This window comes from Pelophylax lessonae (genome assembly GCF_965119305.1).
Source record: "Pelophylax lessonae genome assembly, chromosome: 13".
Classification (NCBI taxonomy): Eukaryota; Metazoa; Chordata; class Amphibia; order Anura; family Ranidae; genus Pelophylax; species Pelophylax lessonae.
In genome coordinates, this window is record NC_138780.1 from 115,695,137 (window position 1) to 115,715,061 (window position 19,925).

Genomic DNA, 19,925 nt, shown 5'->3' on the forward strand with positions numbered 1-19,925 from the left:
ATAACTGGTAATGAATCATTTTTGTTGGCCTATATTTTAGGAAAGGGTGAAAATTCGTGAAGAGAAACGAAAATACGCAGAACGCTTGAAAATGTGGAGTAAACGACGAGATGATATGGAGTGCGATGACCTTAAGGTCAGTATGTTAATGGAAGTGGTAGACTGCTTGTAATTAAAAAATACAGGGAATGTGTACTGTTTTTTTATTTATTTTTTATTATTGGGATAAGACTTTAATCCAGTCAGCAGATGAGGCTCTAAACTTCATTGAGAACTGTGTCTGAAAGGGTGTTATTTCTGCTATTCTGTCTCTTTAGCTAACCCATTGTTATCTGGGAATCCTTTGTTATACATTTTAATATGTGTTTGTAAAGCTTGGCCATACATGGATCAAAATTCGGTCCAGTAGGGACTGGCCCAATTTCTTTCCTTGTATTGGCTGGCTGGTTGTACACAAGTCTATCTATTTCACTTGTGTGCAACCAGCCTGTCAGGTTTTCCCTGAATGATTTGTGCCGTGCCGATCTTTGTATTCTGACTGCGGGGAAGGCTTCCAGCTGTCACGAATCAATACCACAGTGGGAAAGATTCCGCCATCCACATCAAATGTGTGGATGTGGGAATCGGATCATTTTTATTTTTCATTTAACCCACTAGATGGGAGAAGAAAAAAAAATGTATAGGCTGGCTAGCTTTCACTTGTTTCCCTACCCGCTTATTCTATTCAGATGAGCTTATCAAGGTTCAGTTCGAGATAGTACAGTCTTGCTGTACTATGTTTTAGAGATTTAATCATTTCTATGCTAGTCCCATGTCAAAGGTGCATCCAGTATTAAATGTTTATAGTGGAAATTTTAAATATATGGCAAAAAAGTAACCTATTGTGCTCTCAGGCTCCTTTGCCATTTCTAAAATAAAAATTGTAAATGGATAGTGAAAAACAGAACATGGCTATTTAGACTGATAAAATACATATAAGGAAGTTGTTTTACCTGTCAAATTATATGTAATTCTGTCTGTCCAGTCCTGGAATTTTATAAAGCTGTGCCAGATATCACTGACTGGTGGGAAAAGAGGCCCAGTTCTTCTCCGCTGTAGTACAGTAATACATATAGGTCACTCCCACCCTGTGACTGGAAAGTGAAGGGTGCAGACTGAGTGAAACCGCAGACAGGTGAGCTAATCTTTCTCCAACTCTGCCCTCTCCTTCCATCAGCATTCTCTTTGCACTGCAGCAGAACTATTTCCTTGTGCTTGTTCTTCCCCTTAGTTTGAGCTCTGATAGACTGGGACTGCAAGAGTCTGGTACCAAGTCAAATTCCAGGAATTATTTTGCTTGCCTCTAACCACTTGCTGACCACCCCACGCACATTTACTGCAGCAGGGCGGCTCGGCTGCGCATAATCGCGTAGATCGACGTGATTATGTGCATGTGGTCTCGGCACTGTGCAAGACTACGGGAGGAGCAGGCGTGATCGCCGCCGTCCTTCACGATCTTCAAGGAAACTGACAGGAGAGCCGCCTGCCTATGTAAACAAGGGAGATGGCTCTCCTGTCAGACATGCATAATGAGATCGGGAGTCTCAGCTAAGCTGAAACACCGATCTCTGTGCCTGTCACAGAGCCCCCCCCCCCCAGTTAGTAAGCACAATTTAGGAGCACACTTATCCCCTTGATCACCCCCGGTATTAACCCCTTCCCTGCCAGTGTTATTTATACAGTAACAGTGCATATTATTTAGCACTGATCACTGTATTGGTGTCACTGGTCCCCAAAAAGTGTCACTCAGTGTCAGATTTGTCCGCCACAATGTCGCAGTCCTGCTAAAAATCGCTGATCGCCGCCATTACTAATAATAAATAAATAAGTCCAAAAATAAGTCCAAAAATCAATCCCATAGTTGTAAACGCTATAAATTTTGCGCAAACCAATTAATATGCTTTTTGGGATTTTTTTTTTCCCCCAAAAATATGTAGCAGAATACAAATTGACCTAAACTGATAAAAAAAAAATAGATTTTTTTTAATATTTTTTTTATTGGGAATGTTTTATATCAGAAAGTAAAAAATATATATATATTTTTTTCCTCAAATTCCGCCCTTTTTATTGTTTATAGCGCAAAATCTAAAAACCGCAGAGGTGATCAAATACCACCAAAAGCTCTATTTGCGGGGACCTTGCAATTGTTAAAGCAACACAGTGCCGAATCGAAGAAAATGGCCTGGTCATTAAGGGGGTAAAACCTTCCGGGCTGAAGTGGTTAAAAATTAATACATTTTAAGGATGTATTAACTAATACAGGGCTGCATTTATTTGTCTTTTTATATATCTGCCTGCAGTTTAGCTTTAACCACTTGCCTACTGGGTACTCTAAAGCCTCCTACACATGCCACGAATTTCCACTGTCCGGTCGTCCGTCTTTTGTCCAGAGTCCATGTCTGTTGGTTGGAATGTGCTCTAGACTGCACACAAATTTTCCCGTACGACAGAATTCTACTTCAGAAGTGATGTCATGTGTTGGATTGCTTTCTATGTGTTCTTTCTCTCTGAGCATGCCTAGTCTTGCTCATAAGATTTTTTCCCCATCGAAATCTGTACTAATGAGACGAAAATCGGATGTGTTTTGACGGGAGGACAAAAATTTTAATGCCTGCACACCAGGATTTTGTCAGCCGAAAAGTCAGAGTCGGCTGTCGAAAGCACCATACTAACAAGCCGAAAATCGGTCGTCGGACGAAATTTCCCAGCCGAATTTCTTATCGTGTGTACGGGGCTTTAACCCCTTCCTTCCCAGGCCAATTTTCAGCTTTCAGTGCTGTCACACTTTGACAATTGCATGGTCATGCAACAGTGAACCCAAGCAAACTTTTTAGCATTTTTTTGGGACAGAGAGAGCTTTTCTTTGGTGGTATTTAATTTTTTATTTTTTGCTAAACAAACAAAAAAGACAGAACATTTTGGAAAAAAGGTTTTTCTTAGTCTTGTTATAAATTTTTTAAAAAAAAGTAATTTTTCTCTTGCGCTGATGAGGTGGTACTGTTGTTGCTGCATTGATTTATTAGTGTAGATGTCCCGTGTGTGGATTTGATGGTTATAGGCTCTCCTCTTCTTATGTGCTGTCAGCGTAAGGGGAGGATTAACTGGCAAATCTGGTTTACGCTGTGATTGGCTCTTTACCACGATCTGTGATCAGCTGTGTCCCAAAGACATGGTGATCACAAATACCTGCAGATGCGTGTTATTAGACGCCCTCCCGGAAATGTGCGACCGTGCTGTAGCCATCATTCGGCTATAGCACGGTCATGAAGAAGTTTGCTTTAGAGCCATTGTGGTTTTTGTTTTATAGGGTAGTTTTCTAAAATTCTCACTTAAGTAGGTCTTGGTTATTTTGGAGCTTTTACTAAAATGTACAACCATAAAATTATCTATTTTAGGAGCTTCCTGCAGCCACTCCTGTAAAAACCAGACTTCCTTCTGACTGCTTTGGGGATGCTCTTATGGTTTCAGAATTCCTTCATGCGTTTGGAGACCTTTTTGACCTTAAGGATGAGTTTCCAGACGGAATGTCCTTTGGTATGTGTGCCTTTTTTTTTTTTTTTTTTTTATTTAATTTTTTTTTTTTTTTAATTTTTTTATTGCTACTATAAAATGCTCACAAAGTATAAATGTTTGGGCTTCATTTCTCTTAAGTCCTCTTGACAGTCGCCGCCCACTCATTCAGTCTTCACCAATGGGTATTGACCTCTTATCCATAGGAGCAAGCTAGGCATAAGACTTGTTAAAAACAAAGTGATTTACATAGACACACCTATGGGGGGTGTCCCACTGGTCCAATACCCCCCTGCTATCAGCCATCCCAACTCAGTTGGTCTCCTGCCTAGTTAGGAGTAAGATGGGCTCTCCCTGTGCTGGGGCTACAGTCTCAGCCTTCTTCTATTTCTTATGATTTTTTCTGCAAATGCGTTTTTTTCTTTGCATTACTAGCTGTTTTATTTATCAGCGTTTAGTTAGTCACTTCTTCAAGATGATGACGGCGTTGCGGAGCTGGGAGTCGCACTGGTCGTCCTGGTATCCCAGGACAGAGGGCCTTATGGAATCCCAGCCCGCCATTGAGCGTTGAGCAGGCTATGCGTATGCCCTGGCCTCGCAAAAACGACCCATCCCTGTCCTCAGGGATGAAAGCCGCGAGGTGGCCACCTCGCCTGGACGTCTCTCCCGCGGTTTCCGTGCGTTGCTTGCATCCTGCGTTTTTGGCTGCCGGCACCCCCCGCCATCTGGGGTGGGAGGTTTCCTGTCGATGTGAGTCACCCATGTCATTGGGTACGGTAAGTACATTCTGTGTGGGGCCTCTGTCTGGGGCTGGCAGTCCTGTGTGTCTGTGGTATCCCCTAATGTCTGTACGTTTTTTGGGGTTCCCTTTCTCCCGGTCCCTGCGGGGACTTTAACTCAGCTAGTTCGCTATGTGGGTTGTGGGGGTCCCTCTCCTATGTGACACTTTTATGGTGTGTGTGGAGGTGCAGACACGTGTGGCGACCGCTGCGGGGTTAAAAACCGCTGGTCCGCCATTTTAGGTGTGGGCAGCATGCTGGCTTCACTGTGGGTGCTTCTGCAACGATGTATGTAGTGTATTTTGGCGCCTTACAGCGCCATCTTGTGTGTGGCAATGTGTTCTCCTGAGCACATGTCGGCTGCCATTTTCCTGGAGCCTCTGATTGCTTTCTATGGGCAACCATGTTTCCTTAATCTGAAGTCCTAGTTCAGCCTCCTGCGGTGACATCACTTCCTCTTTCTGTACAGTACAGAGGAGATCGGCAGGCGTGTGGTAACTCTTGTGGGGTCTGTCTTTGCTGTTTTTTTGGGGGGGAATACCTCTGGCTATCAGCTTATTCCTGTTTGGGGGTCTGCTTGCAGGATCCTTCATAGCGGTGTACTGCGGGGGATCGCGGTGCGCTTAAAGGGGCCAGTACCTTGAGAGAAAAAAAAAAAGAAAAACATTTTTTATTATGGAGTCCCAGGACAGCAAATTTCCCCCAGCTTTGGTGGAGGATTCAGGTTCCTTTGAATCTTCTGCTCTGCCTGCTTTGTCTGCCCCACTTGCGACTTTAGCGTCCAAAGTGGAACTTTTGATGACTGAACGGGATGCTAGAAAAAGGCCTAGGCTCTCTCTCTTCTGATTCTGAATCTGACATGGTTGCCGTAGATAGTGTGCCCCTTGAAGGGTCTCGCTCTTCTCAGTCTGAGGAGGAGGCTGAGGATGCGGGGGTGGATGATTTCCCCCCCTGGGACGGCCGAGGACCGCGCATCTATGGATGCGCTGATCATTGCCTTTAAGGAAACACTACATTTAGAGTATGAGCCCAATCCTCCGGGAAAACGGTCTTCTTTTGGTACCCACAGATCCCGTAAGGTGGCGCAGGTATTTCCTTGCCCCGCTGAGTTCCATGAAACTGTGAATGAACAATGGCGCAACTTGAAGCGCACTTTTGTGCCTAAGAAGTTTCAACTCCTCTACCCCTTTGCGTCTCCTACGGATTTGCGCTGGTCTATGGCTCCCAAAGTGGATCACACTGTGGCCAGATTGAACAGGGCCACTCTGGTACCCACCGAGGATTCTCCAGTGTTTAAAGATCCTACGGATAGGAGGCTGGAATCTCTTGCCCGACATTCCTACATGGTGGCGGATTCCATGCTGAAACCTATTTTCGCCTGTCATGGTGGCTCAAGCCGTGGCGGATTGGACCAAGGTGCTCAGACGCACCCTCGTGGCTGATTCTGCCCCCCCTACTAGCTTGGGGATGGTGGACCAGATTTATCAAGGGGTCATGTATTTGTGCGATGCGGCCTTGAATGAGGCCCCATTAGCTGCGCGATTATCTAGTGTCGCAGTATCTGACATCCCTTATGCTGGGTCTCGTCTTTTTAGAGAATCCCTGGATGAATTGGTTAAAGGTGTCACTGGGGGCAAGAGCACTCTGTTGCCCCAGAATCCTAGGGGTAAGTCTTTCCGCAGTAAGCGGTGCCCCTCCTTTAAACCAAATCGGGGGTCCTTTCGTGCCTTCAAGGCGCAGGACAAGGGGAAACCTTTCAAGGGCCAGGGTGGCCAGAGAAAGCCCTGGGCGGGCAAGCCAAAAGCCGCCCAGGCTGGTGCGGCAACACAGTCCGCCACTGCCTGAAGGGGCGCCCTCACCCGTTTCAGGGGTGGGGGGACCTCTGCGTGGTTTCCTCCAACCTTGGCCGCTCCGGATTCCGGACAAGTGGGTTCAGGAAATCATTCGATCAGGTTACAAGATCGAATTCCTTTCGCGACCAGCGGACAGATTCTTTCCCTCAAATCTTCATTTGACCCCAGATTGGCTGCAAGATCTTCATCGGGCGGTTTAGGATCTACTCGCCCAGGGGGTAAACGTCCCGGTACCACATTGGGACAGATTTCGGGGGTTTTACTTGAATCTGTTCACTGTACCCAGAAAGGAGGGCAAGGTGCGTCCGATTATGGACTTAAAAGCTTTGAACCGATTTGTGCGCGTTCAAAAATTCTGCATGGAATCGCTCCACGCGTTGGTGGCCTCCCTGAGTCCGGGAGATTTCCTGGCTTCTATCGACCTAAAGGATGCGTATTTACACCTCCCCATATTCCAGGGCCATCAGAGGTACTTCCGATTCGCTATCGCAGAGGAACACAGTTTGTGGCGTTACCTTTCGGTCTCGCTTCGGCTCCACGGGTGTTTACCAAAGTGCTGGCTCCTGTTCTGGGCCTATTACGGGCACAGGGCATTGCGGTCTTGGGTTATCTGGACGATCTCCTGTTAAGATCGAGTGCCAGTCAGAGCCTGCTGCTTGATCTGTCCACTACGGTTCAGACGCTCCAGGAGTTCGGATGGACCATCAACGTTCAGAAGTCGACTTTTGTCTCCTTCGGTTCTTCTCCCATATTTGGGAATGGTCTTGGACTCTGCCCAAGCAAAGGTGTTTCTGCCGGAGGACAAGCTCCGGACCCTGCAGAGCGAGGTCAGGTCCCTCAGGGATAACGAGTCCTCGTCGCTCAGGACCTGTATGTGGTCCCTGGGATTGATGGTGTCAGCCTTCGAGGCGATACCGTTTGCACAGTTTCACACGCGGTCTCTCCAAGCGGAGATACTGGCCAGGTGGGACAGGCTCCCTCAGTCCTTTGACCTGAGTGTCTCTGAGTCACCAAACCTGAGTGGATCTTCTGTGGTGGCTTTGGTCCCCGGCCGTAGCGGAAGGGGAAATCCTTCTGGCCGTTGCTGTGGACGGTGATTACCACGGATGCCAGCCTGTCGGGCTGGGGTGACGTCCTGGGCAACCTGTCTGCCCAGGGCACTTGGTCGGTGGAGGAATTATCCCTACTGATAAACATCTTGGAATTGAGAGCGATCAGGCTTGGCCTGCTCCATTGGTCGGTTCGTCTTCAGGGCCACCCTGTTCGGGTGCAGATGGACAATGCCACTGCGGTGGCTTATATCAATCACCAAGGGGGCACCAGGAGTGCCCGGGCGGCTCAGGAAGTGACCAGCATTCTGTCTTGGACCGAGACTTGCGTCCCGGCGATTTCAGCAGTTCACATTCTGGGTGTGGAGAACTGGCAGGCCGATTATCTAAGCCGCCAGACCCTGGACCAGGGGGAATGGTCCCTGCACCCAGAGGTTTTTCAGATGCTGTGTGCGAAATGGGGATCCCCGGATGTGGATCTGTTCGCGTCCCGGCTAAACAACAAGGTGGGAAGGTTTGTGGCAAGAACGTGCGATCCTCTGGCAGACGCCTCGGATGTGCTGGTGGTGCCTTGGCACCGGTATCGTCTGATGTATGCCTTTCCCCCCGATCCAGTTGTTCAGGTTCCTGCGCAGGTTGGTCTCGGAACTGAAGTTGGTGATTCTGGTGGCCCCGGACTGGCCACGCCGGTCCTGGTACGCGGGCATCATTCAACTGGCCGCCGAGCCTCCGTGGCGGCTACCGTTACGAGACAATCTACTGTCTCAGGGACTGATCTTCCATCCTGCTTTACAGTCGCTGGCTTTAACGGCATGGCTGTTGAAAGCCAGGTCCTGAGACCTGAGACCTTCTGAGGTCATTCCTACCTTGCTCAAGGCTAGGAAAGCCTAGTCCGGTAAGATCTATTACCGTACCTGGAAGGCTTATTTTGCCTGGTGTGAGTCCAGAGGCTTCCCTCCTCGTTCCTACTCGGTGGCGAGGGGGTTAGCCTTCCTACAAACTGGTGTGGACCAGTGCCTGGCGTTGTCCACGATTAAGGGCCAGTTGTCAGCACTGGCTGTCCTTTTCCAGCGCCCATTGGCGTCTAACTCTTTGATTCCCACCTTTATTCAAGGTGTGCGTCACTTTGGCCTCTCCTCGGAGGGCGCCCCTACATCCTTGGGACTTGAACTTGGTTCTGTCCGTTTTACAACGTTCTCCCTTTGAAAACATCCGGGAGATCTCTTTGCCTCTGCTGTCGAAAAAGGTTGCTTTTCTGGTAGCGATCACTTCTGCACGCAGAGTGTCGGAGTTGGCGGCCTGGTCTTGACGCTCCCCTTACCTGGTGGTTCATAGGGATAAGGTGGTCTTGCGACCCAACCAGTCCTTCCTTCCAAAGGTGATTTCTGATTTTCACCTTAATGAGAACATTGTTTTGCCTTCGCTTTGTGCGAATCCTTAACATCCTAAGGAGTTTGCCTTACGTTCCTTGGATGTTGTCCGGGCGATCAGGGTTTACCTGTCGTCCACTGAATCCTTTCGGAAGTCGGATTCTCTTTTTGTCCTTCCTGAGGGACCTCGGAAGGGTATGGCTACGTCTGCGGCGACCATTTCAAAATGGATCAGACAGACGATTGTGCAGGCCTATTCGATTAGGGAACGGGTACCGCCCTTCCCTGTCAAGGCGCACTCTACCAGAGTGCGTCATGGGCCTTCCGACATCAGGCTTCAGTGGTCCAGGTGTGCAAGGCTGCGACTTGGTTGTCTGTGCACACCTTTTCAAAGTTCTACAAACTTGATGTTCTGGCATCGGCAGATGCCTCCTTTGGCCGCAAAGTTCTGTGTGCCGCAGTGCCTTAAGGGGACCCTAGTTTTTCAGGGCCCTGGCTGTTGGGGTTGTTTTCCCCCTTGTTTATTTGCTTTCCTGGGTTGTTGCTCCAGTTCTGTTGCCCAGAGGATACCTTTCTGCTTACGTAAGGTTCCTTTCTCTGCGGTGGGTGCTGCGTTGCCTTTCTGACAGTTGCGTTTCTCACCCCTCATGTCTATACTGCTTTGGGACATCCCATTGGTGAAGACTGAATGAGTGGGCAGCGACTGTCAGAGGACGTAAGAGAAAACTGAATTTTTGTAAAATCTTACCGTAAAATTTCTTTCTCCGAGTCCTCTGACAGTCACCGCCCCCGCCCCTCTATTCGGGGTTCTTTAGACTTTAACTGGTTGCTACCAAACTGAGTTGGGATGGCTGATAGCAGGGGGGTATTGGACCAGTGGGACAGCCCCCTTAGGTGTGTCTATGTAAATCACTTTGTTTTTAACAAGTCTTATGCCTAGCTTGCTCCTATGGATAAGAGGTCAATACCCATTGGTGAAGACTGAATGAGTGGGCAGCGACTGGAATTTTACGGTAAGATTTTACAAAAATGCAGTTTTTCCAGCAGTGTTTGATGTCATACCCGTATATCTATTTTTGCAGACATGCTTGAAGATGCTTTGGTTGGCAGCGACCCGGAAGGCCCACTGTGTGAACTGCTTTTCTTTTTCTTGAGTGCAATTTTCCAGGCCATGTCTGAAGAAGAGGAAGAAGTTGCAAAAGATCAGATAACAGAGGCTGAAGCCAAAAGTTGGTTTTTCCTTCTTTTTTTTTTTTTTCATACCGAAAACAATGCAATTCACTAAAAGTTATTTTAGAACTATACAGTTGATTGTGTAGTTTTCAAACTGCATATGATGAAATTATGCTATGGAGAAACTTTTTTTTTTTTTTTGGTTTGAAAGTTTTTTTTTTTTTTTTATGTGTTTGTTTTTCTCTTTACCTGTAGTGCAACAGAAGATAATTGAAATAGTGCCGGGCTTCTCACTAGCAGAAATAAGTAGATGTGCCAAATCAGTGTGACTAGATAGATATATATATGTCTATGGGGGGGGTTGATATACGGACTGCCTGGCGCTCCCCTTGGTGCTACGGGGGCATTTCGTGACCCTTCGGTTTATTAGGTCGTCCTTTTGTGGACTTTTTAACCGGCGTCTCCTTGCGGGACTGGTCGGTGACCTCCCCTGCTTGTTATTTTCTCAGGGTGAGCTTAGCATATAGCGACTATACCGGGTCTGTGTCCACGCACTTCGGGTGCGATAGCGACTATACCGGGTCTGTGTCCACGCACTTCGGGTGCACAGCAGTGAGGATTCCTTTTTTACTGCGCATGCAAGGGCGCTGGTGGGTGCACTGATTGTATTGATGCAGAAAATTTTACCATGGGGGGGGGGGGGGGGGGCGCCGCAGATCCCCTAAAAGTGGCAAAGGGTACTCCCTTTTCCTGCCTACTGTGACAAAATTGTCGCAAGTCAGTGAAGTTGTTCTAAACGCAATAATGGTAACCACGCACTCTGCTTCCTCTATCTGCTAGGGCAAGTCACCGCATAATAGACGGGGCCCTGGTGCTTGAGAGTGAAACTTCAGAAATCAAAAATCCTCCACTACATACAATTGGCTGCTCATCTCATGTTCATTCGTGCCACATCTGTGCCTCGTTCGTGCCACATCTGTGCCTCGTTCGTGCCACATCTGTGCCTCGTTCGTGCCACATCTGTGCCTCGTTCGTGCCACATCTGTGCCTCGTTCGTGCCACATCTGTGCCTCGTTCGTGCCTCGTTCGTGCCTCCTCTGTGCCACAAAAGTGTAATGGGTAAATTAGATTTGTAATTTTATTTCCCTAGAGCACCTAACGGTACTCCATGCTTGTCAGGCCTCTGGATGTGGCCAGGCTGTGTAAAAGTGTCACACATGTGGTATCGCCATACTCAGGAGTAGCAGAATGTATTTTGGGGTGTAATTTTTGCAATGTACATGCTATGTGTTAGAAATATCTTATAAATGGACAACCTGAATAAAAAAAAAAAAAAGTTTTCAAAAACTTGTGGGAAAAAATGACATGTTCAAAAGACTCATGCTTCCTAGATTATGTGTTGGGGTGTTTGCTTTTAAAAATGGGGTCATTTTGTGGACGTTTCCATTGTCCTGGTGCTCCAGGGCCTTCAAAATGTGATAGGTTGTCAGGAAATTATGTGTAGTTTATGCTCCTAGAACACCTGGAGGTGCTACTTGCATGTTGGACCTCTGTATGTGGCGAAATCTTCATTTTGCAAAGAATTGTGGGAAAAAATTACAACTTCAAATAACTCACCATGCCTTTTACTAAATACCTTGTCTACTTTCTAAAAAGGGGTAATTTGGGGGGGTATTTGTACTTTCCTGGCTTGTTAGTGTCTCAGGAAATGAGATGGTCAGTCAGCACATCAGGTGTGATCAATTTTCAACAATTGGTACCATAGCTTGTAGACTCTATAACAGGGGTCAACTGGCGGCCCTCCAGCTGTTGCGGAACTACAAGTCCCATCATGCCTCTCCCTATGGGAGTCATGCTTGTAACTGTCAGCCTTGCAATGCCTCATGGGAACTGTAGTTCTGCAACTGCTAGAGGGCCACCAGTTTGAAACCCCTGCTCTATATCCTTCACAAAGACCAAATATATACTTATTTGGGCTATTTTTACTATTGATATGTAACAGTATAACTTTTGGCCAAAATTTATGAAGAAAAATTTCTCCTTTCCAATATTCTATAACTGAAACAAAGAAAAATGCAGAATTTTCGGTCTTTTTTTCATTTATAGCACAAAAAAATGAAAAACCCAGTGGTGATGAAATGCCACCAAAAGAAAGCTGTATTTGTGTGAAAAAGACAACATTTTCATATGGGTGTTGCACTAAATGTCATTCAAAATGTGAGAGCATTGAAAGCTGAAAATTGGCCTAGTTCGGAAGGGGGTATAAGTGTCCAAGTAGTTAAATCTGTTTGGTTAACACAGTGAAATAAGTTGATGAGTCTTACAATGTCTATAACTTTTGTTTTACAGGATTGAAAGAAGCTTTAGGAGAGGGTACAGACTCAGCAAATTATGCCCTCTTTGCTGTAGCCTCCTTGGCAGCAGCTTGGCCACAGTTGAATCATGGTATGACGACTTTGTATTTGTATGAGTGAGATTATTACATTTTGAAAACCCTGTTGGTGTTTGGACGCTGCATGTAATTTGTGAGCATGATAAACTTTGATGGCACGTTTCCTGAGTTTTAAATGGTATTGAAATTCAGAACCTAGTTCTGTAAAGCCTTGCTTGTCAATTAGATGTTTGAATTTAGAGTTTCAAGTTGAGAAATAACATCTGAGCAGCGATTAACTGTAGTTTATGTGACTGTGTGACAGATGAGCTGTCAGTCACATAAGCAGTTGCGCGCTCGCTCTCTTGGGCTCTCGTTCGCTCTCTTTCTCGTTCGCTCTCTTTCTCGTTCGCTCTCTTTCTCGTTCGCTCTCTTTCTCGTTCGCTCTCTTTCTCGTTCGCTCTCTTTCTCGTTCGCTCTCTTTCTCGTTCGCTCTCTTTCTCGTTCGCTCTCTTTCTCGTTCGCTCTCTTTCTCGTTCGCTCTCTCTCTCGTTCGCCCTCTTTCTCGTTCGCCCTTTCTCTTTCTCGTTCGCCCTTTCTCTCTCTCGTTCGCCCTTTCTCTCTCTCGTTCGCCCTTTCTCTCTCTCTCTCGTTCGCCCTTTCTCTCTCTCTCTCGTTCGTCCTTTCTCTCTCTCTCTCGTTCGCCCTTTCTCTCTCTCTCTCGTTCGCCCTTTCTCTCTCTCTCTCTCGCTCGCCCTTTCTCTCTCTCTCTCGCTCGCCCTTTCTCTCTCTCTCTCGCTTGCCCTTTCTCTTTCTCTCGCTCGCCCTTTCTCTTTCTCTCGCTCGCCCTTTCTCTTTCTCTCGCTCGCCCTTTCTCTTTCTCTCGCTCGCCCTTTCTCTTTCTCTCGCTCGCCCTTTCTCTTTCTCTCGCTCGCCCTTTCTCTTTCTCTCTCGCTCGCCCTTTCTCTTTCTCTCTCTCTTCGCTCTCGTTCACGCTCGCTCTCTTGTTCGCTCTCGTTCACGCTCTTTTTCTAATGAAACACCTGATTAATAGATGGGTAAGTTCTATAAACAAAGTTTATTCTTTCAGCAAAGATGAGTTGTACAATGCTTCACTTGTGGAAGGGCAAGAAATGGGTTTGTAGTGTTGTTATATATTGTCTTTTTCCTTGCAGGCTGCAGTCTGAAGGAGCTGAATCTGGATAGCTGCACTCTTTCAGAGATTCTTCGTCTTCATATTTTGTCTTCGGGAGCTGACTCAAACTCAGCCAGTGCCAAATATCGATATCAAAAACAGGGAGGCTTTGTAGCCACTGATGATGCTTGTATGGAGTTTCGTCTCAATCACCCTGCAATCCTGAAGAAACTGACTACTACTTCCGTTTACTCCTTGTCCCCTGGTAAGAAGAGCTACATCAGACACTATATGAAATTAAAAATCCTACCCAGCATATGTTTTACTAAAACATTTATATTGTTAACCACATACAGAGAGAAAGGAATTGCTTCTATATACTTATGAAATTCCTTTAAAGGAAACCTGTATTCCTTTAAAGGAAACCTGTATTCCTTTAAAGGAAACCTGTCAAGTTCAGTAATCTAACCAAATGACCAGACACAAAAAATGCAAGCAGGTACCTCCCTTATTAGCTAAATTTTTTTTTCTTGTGTTAAATTCCAACTTTCTTTTCACAAGAAATGAATGGAATAATCAATCCCAGCATAGATCATACCTCTGTAGCATGTTGCTCTGTTGTCTGCAGATCCCCTGATATTCTGGGTTTAGTCGGGGCTTTGTACCTTGTAACACTCCCACAGCCACTTCCTGCAGCAGCTGGAGACTGTACTCTCCCCTTTATAGTGTTTCAGGCTCTGCAAATGATGTAACTTCCTTCACAGCTCTGATGGTGGGTAGGATTGAATACATCCTAGTTAGCATCCAGTCCTGCACAGTCACACCTACAGGAAGAGTCCAAACCACCCAAGTCCCATCTTACAGATCACAGCATTATTCTAGAAGGAAACTACTTCATATAACATACACAGCCTGCTGTGAAAGCTAGCCGTGCTGCTTCTAGGCAACTTTGGATCACAATTAGAATTCAATCCTGCCCAGTAAAATATGGTGACCAGTGTGAACAGGGAGAGTTCCACCACTTAGGTCTCGTCCACCCAGAGCCCTGAAACACCGTTATAACAACCTCCCATAGCCCATCATCTGTAGTCTTGCAGTAAGCCATTATTCTTTGACTTGTTGCAAGACAGGAATGATACCCACATGAAGGTAACAGTAACCCTAGGACCCACCCATATCAACTCCCAGAACTAATACAAGTGGCTCCCATAGTCCACCCTGAAACTACAGAGGCTCAAAGGATCATGGCAAATGTAGTCAGGACTGTAAAAGGAAGAAAACCAGAAGTCAGAACTTAGAATTTCAGCCAGGAGGTGGAGTGACATCACAGGCAAAGAAACCTGTTGTATACAGCTAATCGAGTTAAGTTCTACACAAACTGACAACAGGGTTTTTGTTCCTTTACATGCACAATGCATCTGTTGTTTTTGGGGCAAAAAGCTGGAGTTCTTTATCCACTTCCATACTGGGCGATTTCTGGCACTCCACTCCTACATGTAAAAATCATTTTTGTTTTGCTAAAAAAGTTACTCGGAGCCCCCAAATATATATACTGTATAATAATAACATATATACAAACTTTTTTTTTTTTTTTTTTGAGTTAGCCCAATTTTTTTTGTATAATGTGAAAGATGTTATGCCGAGTAAATAGATACCTAACATGTCACGCTTTAAAAATGTGCACACTTGTGGAATAATGCCAAACTTCAGTACTTAAAAATCTCTATAGGCGGTGCTTTTAAGATTTGTTACAGGTTACCAGTTTAGAGTTACAGTGGAGGTCTTGGGCTAGAATTGTTGCTCTCGCTCTAACGTTCGTGTCGATATTTCACATGTATGGATTGAACGTTGTTTACATATGTGGCTCCGACGTACGCATGCGGTCACTTCTGCAAGCGGGGACGGGGGCACTTTAAAATTTTTTTCTTTTTTTGTTTTTACTTTCCCTTTTTTTTTTTGATCACTTTTATTCCTATCACAAGGAATGTAAACATCCCTTGTAATAGGATTAGTGAATGACAGGTCCTCTTTATGGGGAGATCTGGGGTCAATAAGACCTCAGATCTCTCCTACAGGCTAGAAAGCCTTAAATAGAAATAAATTAAAAAAAAAAATGATCTCAGCTGAATGCCGAGATCAGTGCAGTCATTACATCGCGCCTGGGCCTCTGAGAGTCATAGAGACTGCCGGGGACCATCTGGTCCTCGCAGTCTCTATGGTAAACTTCCACCGGTGGCCGATTCATCCTGGCTTGCCAGTGCGAATGCAGGCATCATTCAGATATCCCCGCTTAAAGCCCAGGACATCATATGACATCAAGCGGTAAGGAAGTGGTTAAACACTTGATCCTGGGAGCACTCTAAAGTGAAACTTTAATTTCAGCTCTGATCTACTCAACTCGGCCCTACATTTCCCAAAGAGCATGCCATGGTAGCCAATAATGACCCCCTTTTGGGTTTGTTTGGTAAGAGGTTTGGCAGGGCTCCTAGGTGATTAAGTTGGGACAAGGAAGGACTTGGTGGTATTTCGGATGCACTCAGGATTGTGAACTTACTGTGTGCAGTAAAACAAGGTAATGGCTAAAACTTGTGGTGCCTGCACTTAAACTGTAATTATCATGGTGAACAGGACACGATTAATTTTAGGTCTCTTTAATTCCCCCTCCCACCATATTTAGCTTCCAAATTGCTTTTTTGGTTGTCTCAAAAAGAGCAAGGAAAACTGTTCTGTAACTTGCATGCTGGGATTTATTCTTCTCAACTCAGCATGAGAACAGGTAGTTTTGATCTGGGTGCCTTATCCTTACACTTTGCAAGGAAAACTGTTCTGTAACTTGCATGCTGGGATTTATTTCTCTCAACTCAGCATGAGAACAGTGGAGGACAGGTAGTTTAATCTGGGTGCCTTATCCTTACACTTTGCCTTTTAGATGAGAAGCTGAAGATTCTCCACGCCCTATGTGGCAAGCTGCTCACGCTAGTGTCCACGAGAGATTACATTGAAGATTGTGTGGAAGAGCTGAGACAGGCAAAGCAAGAGTTCAGAGAGCTGAAAGCCGGACAAAACCGCAGAGAGCGTGAGGAGGCTGCTGCCAGGTTTGTATATTATTCTCCCAACAAAACTTCACATTGGTTTCTATAATCGAGATCCTAATGTTTATGGATGTCAGTAGGTTTTGTGAGTTGATCAGGACTGAATACATGGAAAATAACATAGTGGGAAGCAATTCTTCTCGATCGTGCAGTAAATTGAGAAAGTTAAAAAAAAAAAAGACGTACACTGTATATATTTCACTAGGTCTCACGGCAGAGTCAGGGGGTGAAAGCTTTGCCAGCAGGCATTTAGGCCATTAAGGTTTTCTTGTTTTAGAGAAAACTTAGCCATGGCACTAGGCGTCTGTTTTCACTTACTGTCTTTTTTTGAGACTTTATGACTAAGCCCCGGTGGTGGGTCGAAATGCATCAGAGGGCGTGGTCTGTGAAGCAGCGTTGGCTGAGGCCGCCAAACATGTACACTAACACAGATTGAGTGAGCGGCGGTTCCTGTATCTATTTGACACTTCTAAATAATTGATTTGTTACATCCCTGCTTCTGAGCACCAGCAAGGACCGCACAGTTCACTCCTGCTTAGAGTGGCACTAGAAGACACACGCAAGTTCTTCTGAGATGGGGCATATTTAATTTTCTCTAACCGTCTTCCGGGGCAGCATCTGAGAGAGGCTTCTCCTACCTGTAACCGGAAACACAATTGTCCACCATTATAAGTTTATCTGCCATATTAATGCCATTATAAATGTATCTGTCACAGTTATTTGTATTTTCCTGGACCCACACAGGAGCTGCACCAGTTTGTTGTTTTCTTTAAAGATCTCGTGCTTGTTGCTGGGGACTCCCTGGCCGGCCTCCCATCTGGTCTTGGGCAGTGTCAGGTCAGGGGCAGCACCAGAGGCAGGTCGGCTAGTTTGCCTGATGTTTCATCCCAACCAGGGATCTGCAACCATCCCCATAGCTGAAAGAGATGTGCACCGCTCAACTCCCCCCCCCCCCCCCCCCCCGAATGTCCGAGCAGGCTCTACGCTGAAGTACCGTGGTCGAGGGTAGCAAGAGGACAGCGGGGCTGGAAACACTGCATCATTTCCGATGTACGACTTCCGGTCAGCAGACATCTTGGTGGAAGCAGGGGTGTCCTCTGGATTGAAGCTGCACCTGCTGGAAAAAAAAAAAAAAAAGTAAGAATAAAGAAAATTGCTAACAAAGCTAAGTAAGCTCTAAACACAGAGGGAGCTGCATAAGGATGCAGGTATGTGTCTACCGACCTCAATCGGGTCAGCTGGGGGTTGGGCTGAAGCTGGGGCAGGAAGCAGATAAAAGGGCACTAGGCAGTGCCTCCTTGCGGCTGACCATTTCAAACACTTCACCACCCTTCCCTACCATTCCCTGCAGATGCTGTGAATCCGGAAAGCTCCAAGGTAAGCCAGAGCAGTCTACGGTGACCTCGCCTTGTCATCCTCTCAAACGTTACGATGCGTTTGGGTACAGCAACTACTTATTTCACTTGGGTTCCCTTGTGCTTATTTGCAGGCAAAGGCCCCAGAAAAGAAAAGGGCAAAGATCAGCAGCAAGGCATGTGCCTCTTGCGGTCAAAGGTTTCCTGCTGACTGGAAAACAACTCTCTGCCAGAATTGCATTAACAAAATGGTTGCCAAAGAATCGCAAGGTTTCCCTAAGCATATACTTTATTCCTTCAAGGAGATAAGCACTAATGGACCACTGCACTTGGCTATAGAAAAGCTGAAAGTCCCAGCAAGCACCAGCCAGGCAAGTGTCCCTTCCACAAGCAGGGCATCCCTTCTCTCTTGCAGTAGGAAGGAGGGTGGACCAAGCAGAGCAAGAAGCGGATTCAGACGACCCAGGTTTAGAGTCGGAAGATGGCCTGTGCTCGGAGTCAGATGAGAAAGACACCGTGTCAGGAGTCAGATGAGAAAGACACCGTGTCAGAAGGCACTCTCTTACCTTCAGAGGACACAAAAAATCTACTGCGGGCCATTGCAGACACCCTGCATGAGAAAATGTCAGCGCAGAACTCTCCTTGCATGACAAAATGTACAAGGGACTAAAATAATAAAAAAAAAACATTCCCGGTACACCAGACCTTGAAAGACAGTCTAAAAAGGAAGGGAAAGAGCTTGAAAAATGATCTTCACACTGGCCGCAGTCAAGTGCAGGTTCCCCTTCGCAGAGGAAAACACAAACCTGGGCAAAATGTCCCAGATGGATGGCTCCCTCTCCAGGGTAGCGAACAAATCTGACCTAGCGTTTGACAACTCAGGGACCATCAATGACCCCATGGACAAGGAAATAGAAGCACTTCTAAAAAGAGCATGGGAAGTGGGAGCGGTAGACCTAAATCTGTCAATCTTATCTACATGCACTGCTCGTACTGGCTAATTCAGCTGCAAGAATTGCTGGAAGGGGACAGCCAATGGAAGCGTTAATTTAGACCATCCCCACACTAACCAGAGCAGCACCCTTGTTTCCAGCTGACTCCTCAGCGGAAATGGTGAGAGATTCCTCAAGAGCCATGGCTCTAATTACCTCAGCCAGGAGAGCCTTGTGGCTAATGTAAAAAAATAGATTCCCTTCACTTCACGGGCGACTTCTTGTTCAGGCCAGGCCTGGAATCGATCTTAGACAGGACCACAGCCAAGAATAAAGGTTTCCCTCGAGCCAAGAATAAACAGGAGAAAGCGCCCTTTCGTTTGTCCAGAAGATTTAATTAAGCAGGAGCAAAAAAGCGCTGGACTCCGCAAAAGTGGAAAAGACAAGGAAGACTAAATTCTTAAACCTTCCTTTACCAGTAACAAAAAACAATGACTGTCTCCAGGTGGGGGGTGGGGGGGGGGGGCAGACTGGCAGCCCAGCAGTGGGGAAACGCCACGGAAAACAAATTTGTTCTCTGCACAGTAGCAGAGGGCTACTCAATAGTTTCCTGGCCGCCCCTCAACCAAATACCTGGTGACCACGCCTCCAAGAAACAGACTAGGAGGAGGCCTTTCTATCCCCGCTGGAAAATCTACTGAAGAAAAAAACAGGGTTTTACGTGCACATATTTGCCAGAGAGAAACCATAAGGAAAACGAAGACTCATACTGAACCTCAAACCGCTCAACAAAAAGATGAAGTAGAAGAGGTTCAGGATGGAATTCAACTATATGGTCAGGAATATCCTAACGGCAGTAGCTTTTTTGGCCATGATAGACTTGCAAGACGCCGCTCTCCATGGGCCAATTAAAAGAAGACATCAAAGATACCGAAGATTCGCAGTCCAGGGGCCCACAACTACCCTCCACCTGCAGTACTCCGTCCTACCTTTTGGCATCTCTTCTGCGCCCAGGATCTTCACAAAAATGGCAGAAGCTCTGAAAACTTAAGGCAACAGGGAATAAGTGTAGTGCCGTATCTAAACAACCTGTTCTTCGCAGAAGCAGCAGAGAGTCTGGCAGCCAATCTGCGTACGAGCATCTCCTACTTGCAGGATCTAGGATGGATAGTGAGCGCCAAAAAATATCAACTGGTCCCAAACCAGGGGGTTTTATTGGGCTATGTACTAGATGCCAGAGTGACCAAAATTTTAGGAAGAAAAGACC

At 46.3% G+C, this 19,925-nt stretch overlaps 1 protein-coding gene across 1 annotated transcript in view; it reads left to right on the plus strand.

Annotated features, from left to right (window-relative positions):
- BAZ1A (bromodomain adjacent to zinc finger domain 1A) overlaps positions 1-19,925 on the plus strand; it is a 154,421-nt gene that overhangs the window by 56,531 nt on the left and 77,965 nt on the right. Inside the window, exons 10-15 of the mRNA XM_082275756.1 lie at positions 41-136; positions 3,435-3,573; positions 9,683-9,829; positions 12,123-12,218; positions 13,320-13,544; positions 16,209-16,374. Of these exons, the coding sequence (XP_082131882.1) occupies positions 41-136; positions 3,435-3,573; positions 9,683-9,829; positions 12,123-12,218; positions 13,320-13,544; positions 16,209-16,374 (869 nt within the window). The remainder of the gene's footprint in view (positions 1-40; positions 137-3,434; positions 3,574-9,682; positions 9,830-12,122; positions 12,219-13,319; positions 13,545-16,208; positions 16,375-19,925) is intronic.